Source organism: Danio aesculapii, unplaced genomic scaffold, assembly GCF_903798145.1.
Source record: "Danio aesculapii unplaced genomic scaffold, fDanAes4.1, whole genome shotgun sequence".
Lineage (NCBI taxonomy): Eukaryota > Metazoa > Chordata > Actinopteri > Cypriniformes > Danionidae > Danio > Danio aesculapii.
Window position 1 is genome coordinate 2503 of NW_026613882.1, and position 10411 is coordinate 12913.

The following is a 10411-nucleotide window of genomic DNA, read 5'->3' on the forward strand; positions in this document are numbered from 1 at the left end:
ATAACGCAAATGCAGATTCACAAGAAATGTTGCCTAATGCTGGAAAATAAAATATTAATGTTACACACTGTTTGTTTTTCATCCAGCCAAACTAAAGAATCGAGTTAAGTGGCAAATGACAGTCACGTTTCTTAAGCTGAATGACTGCTGACCTGCTTCTGCTGCAAACACGTGGACTAATGTTGTTTATGTGTTGCCACCAGGTCAGTGTGTCATGCGTCCATTATTTAACCTCAGGCAAAACACAGAGATCATTACAGCAGCTTTCTGTGCTTTCTTTTGGTGCACTGCATGTGGCTCATGGGACAAAATACAGTTGAAGACAAAAATATTAGCTCTCCTGTTCAATTTACATTTTTTTTAGACACGCTACCGATCAAAAGTTTCTTTTCATGATTTTTTAAAGAGAATGATTCTGTTCATCAAGGTGGTATTTATTACAGTTTTTCTCAGTCACTTTGGTGCATTTCTCACAACACTATTTATATTTGCACAACAGTTAATTGCTTTTAAGGAATGAGCTCTCCATTTTGAGCAAGTGATGCGCTTTTGCTTGTTATCAACTAGATTTTGCAGTTTGTACTAATTGTTTTGAGAAATGCATTAACTGTTGTGCAAATGTAAATAGTGTTGAGAGAAATGCACCAAAGCCACTGAGAAAAACTGTAACTGTAAAGCTTTAATTTTGGAAAGAAATGTTGGTAGCGGCACGTTTTGTTTTTAATAAGTCAAAGACGGAAACATGCCAGTAAAAACAAACGAGACACAACAGTAGCAAAACAGGGAAATAATTTAAGGTATGGTGATGGCAAACAGTGTGCAGATATATACAAACATAAAGCACTTCAGAAAAAAGACAACAGATAACAGGGACCAATGCACAGACACATTTAGCATTCCTTATTCAAATCTACACGGGAATGTATGCTTGCATTTCTAGAACCAAACACAAGTGACTTTTTGACTTTCTCAAAGCCAATATTCCATAATTCTACATTTTCATCTGGCAATTATTCACAAAGACACAGCAGGCCTTAAATAGCATGAAATACCAAACAAGTAAGGATCATAATTTAAACTTTTTCATATATATATAATTCATAACCCAGATTCGGTCAAAAATGAAATAATAGACCCAGTTTTTCCACTGTTTATGAAAATACTGACATATATTTGACTTTTGTCTTATAGAATTGAAATTTTTGCTTTTGTTATGGCATCGGCAATACTGGATTCATGAAGATTTCACAAGAAAAAAGTTTCACATCTGTTTTAATCTTGACCTGAGTAAAGAACTGAAGTTGATTGTATGTTAACCCACAGCTAAATGGATGAAAATAGCTGAAAATCTAATTAAACTGCCTGTTTAATTCTAATTCATTAGACAAATCTCACAAAAATAAGCCGTTTCTGGAATTTAAAGTGTATATTTGCATAATGATATTATTTTTCAATGTTCAGCACACTTTTAAAGGGACAGTTCACCCCAAAAATGAAAATTCTCTCACTGTTTCCTCAATCAAGTGCTAAACTTTTAAGAGTTTCTTTCATCTGTTGAAAACAAAATGAGATATTGAGAAGAATTTTGGCGGGAAAAAAACATAGTAGGAACAGTATGGAAGTCAATGGCTACTTTTCTTGATTCTTCAGCATTTCTACATCTTTCTTTGTGTTCAACAGAATAAACAAACTCAAACCGGTTTGAAACAAGTAGAGAATTAGCAATCGATGACTGAAATTTCAATTTTGTGTGAACTATCCCTTGAAACCACTAACAGTAATAAGAAAAGGATGTGATTCATTCATTTTCCTTCGGCTTAGTCCCTGATTATCAGGGGTTGCCACAGCGGAATGAACCGCCAACTGTTCCAACATATGTTTTACGCAGCGGATGCCCTTCCAGCCACAACCCAGTACTGGGAAACACCCATACAAACTCACATTCATACACTACGGTCAATTTGGTTTACCCAATTCACTTAGAGCGCACGTCTTTGGACTGTGGGGGAGACTGGAGCACCCGAAGGAAACCCAGGCAAACACGGAGGGAACATGCAAACTCCACACAGAAATGCTAACTGGCCCAGCCAGGACTTGAACTAGCAACCTTCTTGCTGTGAGGCAACAGTGCTAACCAATGAGCTTCTCAATGCAAATATCTTATTTTCTAATTTGAAATATATTTAACTTTCTTTTTCTTGGAATTAAATACAATCAAAACTTCAGAACTTGACAAGTTTTATGAGATTCAACATGGTATTTTCGAGAGAATGCAACAGTGTCTATTAAAAACAAAACATATGTTCTAAAACAGCTTCTGAGTTAATCTACAATAGTAGGCAACAGAAAGGACCCCAGAATTCAGTCTGTGACTTTATAACATTGAGGTTTTTCAATAAATAAGGTACCTGTTTAATATTTTCATAATATTTCAGTTGATCAACTATCAGATCAGATCAATTAGATGGCCAATATAAGCAGGCAATATATTTCTGTTGGCCTTGTGTATTTTAGCATGGAGCGCTTTAGGGGACGTGGTGATCTTGTTTTTACCAGCAGATGACGCTCTGGGCAAGTTTTGTAACAGCAGAGGGTGCTCTGGGCTGGTTTTTACCAGCAGATTAAACCCTGGAATAGTTTTTACAAGCAGATGGTGCTCTGGGCTGGTTTTTACCAGGAAATGGCGCTCCGGGATAGTTTTTAACAACAGAGGGCGCTTTGGTATAGTTTTTAATAGCAGATGGCACTGTGTGCTGGTTTTTAACAGCAGATGACGCTCGAGCCAAGTTATTAACAGCAGACAGTGCTCTGGGCTAGTTTTTGACAGAATATGGTGCTCTGTGCTAGTTTTTAACAGCAGATGGTGCTCTGTGCTGGTTTTTAACAGCAGATGGCGCTCTGTGCTAGTTTTTAACAGCAGATGGCGCTCTGTGCTAGTTTTTAACAGCAGATGGCGCTCTGTGCTAGTTTTTAACAGCAGATGACGCTCTAGGCAAGTTTTTAACAGCAGACGGCGCTCTGTGCTAGTTTTGTAACAGAAGATCGTGCTTTGGGCTAGTTTTTACCAACAGATGGGCTAGTTTTTACTATCAGATGCTGCTCTTGGATAATTTTTACCAGCAGATGGGCTCATTTCTACCAGCAGATGGTGCTCTGGGCTAGTTTATACCAGCAGATGGCGCTCTGGGATAGTTTAATCATAATCGTATTATAGGAAATGCTGTGAAAACTTCCTTGCTCTGTTAAACATAATTTTGGAAATATTTAGAAAAGAAAAAAACAATTCACAAGAGAGCTAATAATTCTGACTTCAACTGTGAGAGGGCCATATTCGATCTGTGCCACATAAGAGGACAAAATCAGAATTGCCTCTTTCAGTGTAAAGACGGCCTTATAAACTGGACAATATTTTACGGCCATGCTACTTGAATGAGTTTACTTAAACTCCCGTCAGAGGTGTTCTTACCTTATTCATTGAAAACCCTGTAAATCATAATAGCTACATCAATAAAAAGCACTAGACCTAAACAAAATCTTTTTTATACATTTTATCTGTACACTATCTATAGCTCGAGTTGCTTCACGTCAAGTTACGGGTGTACATCGACACAGCAGAGCAGAGGGTGAAATGCCACTCATGCCTTTCAACATCAGATTTGAACTCTAATGAAAACAAACAAGGGACAAGAAACAGGAAATGCAAATCAGACACTGTAAACAGCAAAGCAAGAATCACGCTTCCTTAAAAAAATGGCATTTGTTGTGCTCTTGCTGAAACACAAAGTACTTTCCATTGCACTGAGCAGTTTTGGCACTGCACTTTCCTTTACAAACATTGTTGTCGGCTCCGTGTTGATTTATTGAAACCAAAAAAATAAAAAGCAGTCTTTTCACGGCAAGCGAATGAGAACCGACCCTGTTCTCACCGGTTCTGGACCCACAAAAATAAAACACGCATGATGGAAAAAGCGAGAGTTTACAGCAAACAACAGGATTAAGCAGGGACACAAGTTGCACTTGTAGGCTGGTGAGCGTTGAGAGGCATGCGAGCGAACGTCTGTTATGGAGCAGAAACGGACACAACACTAAAGCACTGTGGCATCCTGATGTCCGATGGCCAGGACGACCTCTTTACCATGGAGTGCACAACTGTCCATGTGTTTGCTAGGTAGAAGAATGAGGTGAAAAGTTGCCATTGAGGGCACATAGGAAGATGTTGGAGGGGAACCGCCGAGCAGAAAATGCACATCATGGAACCTGTGAGAAATACAACACAAATTAGCATCTTATTAAGACGATGACCACTTCTGTGAACACACGATACAATGGGATTTTATTTATATAGGCCTCCAATGATGATTGATTTTTGTAATCCAACCTTGGATCCCTCTACAAAAACCTACTAGACTTTTGCATTGACTTTCAGATTATTAGCCATATTTTTTATGTAAAATTTGGCTTTTGATGGTTTACTAACATTTGTTATCCTTAGTCAATTCCCAAAGTGGAAAATGAATCGGAATTCCTAAAACATTTGCAAGGGCAAATATGTGAGATTTTGTGAGGAAATGATATGGATGTGCATTTTTGAGTGAACTATCCTTTTAATGCAGCCAAAAATGGTTACTTCACTTACCCCTTCCAACAGCACACATTATCCTGCTTTTGTATCCACCAGCTGCATCTGTACATTAACAGACAGCGCCTCTCCTCCATACCCTCCTTTTGACTGCATTTGGTTCTGAATGGAGTTTACCTGAACACAGGATTAAAACATGCATCTCAGACAACCTTACAGCCAATCATCATGCACACCAGGGATTTCCAGATCTGTGTCCAGGGCAGTATTTAAGGGGGCACCCATTAAAAATAGCATTAAAACAATAGTGGACATTATCAAGGGGACTCATTTAATCCCATAATACACCACAACAACACATGTACATTCAATATACATCCAGTGGGCTCATTCAATCTCATAATACACCACAACACATGTACATTCAATATACATCCAGTGAGCTCATTCAATCTCATAATACACCACAACACATGTACATTCAATATACATCCAGTGAGCTCATTCAATCCCATAATACACCACAACCACACATGTACATTCAATATTCAATCAATGTCTATAGATTTATTCTCTCGGTACATGCACACTTGGTGTTTTACTGGATACAGCTCTCAGTAATTTAGGAAATAGTGGATAGAGGCAGTATAAGGGAGTTTGCCATTATTTTCGAATCGATAAGAGGACAATTTTGGATATTTCCTAGCAAAGTGGCTCATCACTGATGTAGGTATTCCTTTAAGCTTGTGATTATTTCAGCCACACTAAATGGCTCAGCCTGATATAACATGTAACCCAGTGGTTCTCAATCCCAGTCCTCGTGACCCACAGCTCTGCATATTTTGCATGTCACTGTTATTTAACAACTGATTCAGATCACCAGCATGCTGTTTTCACACCAATAGCAAACAATAAACACTTTTTTGAAAATAGGCTCATTTTATAACTCCCCTAGATTTAAACAGTTGAGTTTTACTGTTTATGAATCTTTTATTTTAGCTTAGCATAGACTAAGGGCGTACTCGCACTATGCTATCCAAGCCCGTTTCCTGGATCGTTTGAAAAGTGTGAGTTCTCTGAAATGGGCTCAGGCACGGTTCAGTTGGCTGGCCCTGGCCCGGTTGGAAGAGGTGTGCCAGAGTGCGGTTCACTTAGGCTCGAAACTGAAGCCGAGACGTGACTTTTACTGGATTGTTTCATATGGATTTATTAATCATTCTTACTGTTCAATGAACGCAAACTGTCGTAGATCATTAAAGACGCAATCCCCTCACTGCACGACAGCTGCACCTTTAGCAAACCTCCTAATTCCTGCAGCACGAGGACTTTTAATTGTTTATGTGCGTCAAACGTGCCTGATTTGTTCGGCGAAATATTTGACTGCGTGTCACCGCATCCCAAATGACTAAAACAATATAACTAAAGAAATCCCCACTGTGCTGAGCGAGATCGCTTCCTGAACAGCGCATCATCGTTGACGTTAGCTTGCTCAGGCCCGAATGTAATGTGAGTGCAGGCTGTCGGGGGAGACGGGAGGGGGGACAAGCATGCTTCAGCCTGGTTCACGGCAACTGTACATAGTGTGAGTACGCCCTTAGCTTAGCTGCCTGCAGCATCTTCACACACAGAAGACACTTACTAGAGAAGTCTAAATTGTAAAATAATATACCTCTGTAAACAAATACAATTTAAATTCTTTTATCACTCACTAAAATTCCATCTGAATTAACACAGAACTACTGAGGCGGCCATTTTGACCGTTTTTACTTTTTAATTTTTGTCATTTAATAACTTTGTTCCCTGATATTTACTAAATATGTGTATATTTCCTTTTAACATTGTTATTTTTTTAAAATTGCAAAACACAAAAGAGTTCTAATTATTTTTACCTAGAACTACCATAGCATAATATTAATCAGTTGCTTTGGCTGTTTTTGATATGCAAGATGCCTTCTGCTAAGGCCATTTATTAAAGCGGTGCTATTCTGATGCTTTTGATTGGTTTTCTGGTTTGATTGCTGTGCACCACGTCTACCAGTTACATTAATCCTCTCTGCCACTGAAAACAGTAGGCTACTACAACCAGTCTGAGAGCTGCCACCATGGCGAGGGATAAAAATGCATTTCATTGCTGGAAATGTAAAATTCAGGGCACCAACAGACTCCTCTGGCCAAATCGATTTGATCAAATAAACAGGGTTGGGCAGTAGTGTCGCTACAAGTAGTGATCATATTGGTGCTATCAAATTAGCTTAACTACATTTCTCAGTAGCATATATATATATATATATTATATATATATATATATATATATATATATATATATATATATATATATATATATATATATATATATATTATTATTATTATTATTATTATTATTATTATTTTAATTATTTATTTATTAATTTTTTTTTTGCTGTTTTATACTTTAAATTGTTTCTGTTTAGCACAGCATATTATTTACAGTAAATAACTGAACTGAACAATTGTGCCTCATATGTTTTATTGATCACTAAGATCTGATTGACTTGGATTTAAGTTGCTTCGATTTAAAAATGAAAATTTCAAAAATAGCTTTGTATTTTTTTATTGCAAATTCTACAAAAATCACCCTGCACAACTAACTAAAATTTAGATTTGTAACAACAGTAAAAAAAATTGTTATAAGGTCTGGTTATGTAGTGGCTGTACTTTAAAATTAAATTAATATAATCTTAATTCAAGTGATGAAAGATTTAGAAATTCTGACAGTAAACAGAGCTACTGTAAGATCACATCTGCTTGGTATAAATGCTTGAAAAGGATTTAGTTGAAAATATTCATCAGAAACTTAAAAGTAATCAAAAAGTACTTTCTAAAGTTACTTTCTAAAGTATTCGAAAAGGTACACTTCTTATTACATTTTAAATAGGGGTAATTGGTAATCTGTAATCTACTACATTTCCAAAGTAACCTCCCCAACACTGGTGATGACTTAATTAAATACGATGACGGATATTTGAAACTTAAGCTAAGTATGACGTGGCGATATGACATCTTATATGACCACTATGGTTATTCCAACGCAATCTCACGGCAATTCGTAACTTTTTGATTTATTGGCTAATTCCTATGAATTCGTACGATCTAATTCGTACAATTTAGTACGATTTGCTCATCACGCAATGACGGTTGGGGTTAGGGGTGGAGTTAGGTGCCATGCCTCCTTTTTAAAATCGTACATTTTCGTACATCTGAACTCGTACGATTTAGCCACTAAACAGACAAACATGAGAATTCTGGTAGTTCCAGTGCTAAATATAGGCTCTCTTCGAACTGGAATCATGGTGAAATCTCCTGTGGAGTCTGCTTTACAGGGCACCTACAGATGAATTAGACCACACTTCTGAAGCGATCAGATATTAAATGTGCAGAGCATTGGGAAGTGAGGACTAGAATTGAGAACCACTAATCTAACAAGTGTCCAAGAACAAGGTTGAGAAACACTGCTTTTTTTCTCAAGACCAAAGGTGCTTCTCAACTCCATTGGGGACTTGATATACTGTTGCTGGTGTCACAAAAACAAAGGTGGAAGATTTATTTTATTGACCTTATTCTGCCATGTGGAAGTGCACTCGTTTTTGAGATTGTTTTAGAACTTCCAATTCAGTTGCCTATGAGAGAAATGACTAGGAATAAAACATGGCTGAAAACGGTCAAACAAATGGTCCGAAACAAACAATGAGACCCGGAAGTCTCGAGCCAGAAAGATTCCAATGGGTGCACCCACTTGTACGTCAAGAATAAGGTCAATTTTGGAAACATTTGTCATTTGTTTTTTAATTAAAGCATACTAAATGAGAAAATGGAGATTTGCATGGAAAAGATGACAAAACATATGAAATCGCTGGTGGAATAATAATGATGTGATGATTGTGAATTGAACATTATTTGTACTCACAGAGTTCATGCCAGTGAAGAGATCTCCAGAGCCTACATGGGCCGTGTGGACAAAATTGGTTGGCTCGCCGATCATACTGCGATCTATACGTCTCCGCCTCTTCTGTGGAGGAAGAAACAAATATAGCTAAACATATATCTGAACAAACACACTTGAGATTGTTGTAAAACTATTTCAATATTTGCATTTAAAAGGAACATTCATTCATTCATTCATTTTATTTTCGGCTTAGTCCCTTTATTAATCAGGGAATGAACCACCAACTTATCTAGCATATGTTTTACGCAGCGGATGCCCTTCCAGCTAAACCCATCATTGGGAAACACCCATACACACTTGCATTCACACACATTCACAACGGCCAATTTGGCTAATTCAATTCACCTATACCACATGGCTTTGGACTGAAGGGGGAAACTGGATCACCCGGAGGAAATCTACGTGAACACTGGGAGAACATGCAAACTTCACACAGAAATGCAAACTGATCCAGCCCGTTTTTTCCGTGATTCTCCCATATTTTACAATTTTATCTCACCATCATCCCGTAAAGGTATTTTCCCGTATTTCTCCTGTATTTTCAGTCTTTCTCTGAAGTGTGGCAAATAAACATTTAGAGACGATTCTCCCTATACGCATCTCATACCGCCGAACCACCAGGGGCCGCCCCTTGCTCTTAAATGTGAGTCTGTTCTGTGCTTTCATTTTATTTGGGCATGAAAACACTTTGAAATAAATATAAAGGCAGCGGGATTCCCTTTCCTTTTCATTACAGTTGCAGTCGCCCCTCTTATGCAATCCTCAAAACAGTCATATAGCGGTGCGTGACTGTCAGCTGATGCACTCCAAAGTCATAAATAGACGCTGTTTCCCAAACGGATTCTGTACACGCGATTTGAAGCGGAGCGTAGGTCTGGGTTTTGGGTGCGTGTTTGAACAGACATATAAAGATGACGATCTTGATGGGTTTTTTTTTTCAAACACAAATAATGTTGTCCTAAATGAGCATAAAAAGTTAGAAAAGCAATCGAAAGCTTTCATTATAACATTAGATGTGTACACTTTTAAAGTGACACCTGTTATTTAATGTAATCAAATGAAAAATCCAAATAAATGAGATTCATTCATTGCTCTTTATTCAGAATGGTAAGTCAGTGTTTCCCAACCCTGTTCCTGAAGGCACACCAACAGTACATATTTTGGATGTCTCCCTTTTCTGACCCATTAACTTCAGGTGTTGGAGTCTCTTCTCATGTTATGATAAGTTGATTCAGGTGTGTTTGATTAGGGAGAGGTTGAAAATGTGCACTGTTGGTGTGCCTTCAGGAACAGGGTTGGGAAACACTGGTGTAAGTTATACAGTGAAGAAAAGGTTCATGAGATTTGATAACTTGATTCTATTTCTTTATAATAGCTATTAATTTTAATACGCTTTGCTAAGTTTGCTAACTTATTTGCTGCTAATGTACGCTATTTATTTTTTCTTTTGTAAATAATGATAATAAAACATATTACTGACTGTTTAACTGTTTATTTACAATGAAACAGCTCCAGAAGAACATATTTAATAATTTGGGGGGGGGTTATTTATTCATTTATTTATTTATTTATTTATTTTTAGTATTTTACTGGTGGGCATATCCCTTATTTTCACATCCCAATGTTGACAGGTATGAGTTACATTTTTTAAAGGTGTACGCGACTGTGCAAAGGCTGCAGCAGAACATTAACATGCACTTGTATAAATAGTATAATTCAGGTTTAAACCTTTTTGTATTCTTTTAATAATTATTTTTTAGGGTTCTTTTATTTATTTATTTATTTATTTTACGTCTAATGAATAGAGAACAGTGGAGAGTATTGACGGGAAATCAAGGCCAGAAACAAGG

The 10411-nt window shown here is 37.3% G+C and overlaps 1 protein-coding gene across 1 annotated transcript; it reads right to left on the bottom strand.

The window, feature by feature from the left end:
• Positions 1 to 702: 702 nt before the first annotated feature.
• cdc42se2 (CDC42 small effector 2) lies at positions 703 to 8624 on the bottom strand (the record flags this gene model as incomplete). The annotated part of the gene is made up of 3 exons (XM_056452767.1): positions 703 to 4257; positions 4637 to 4756; positions 8523 to 8624. Coding segments are annotated over 2 exons (204 nt in total), but the record flags the coding sequence as incomplete, so codon positions are not given.
• Between the last annotated feature and the right edge of the window lie 1787 nt (positions 8625 to 10411).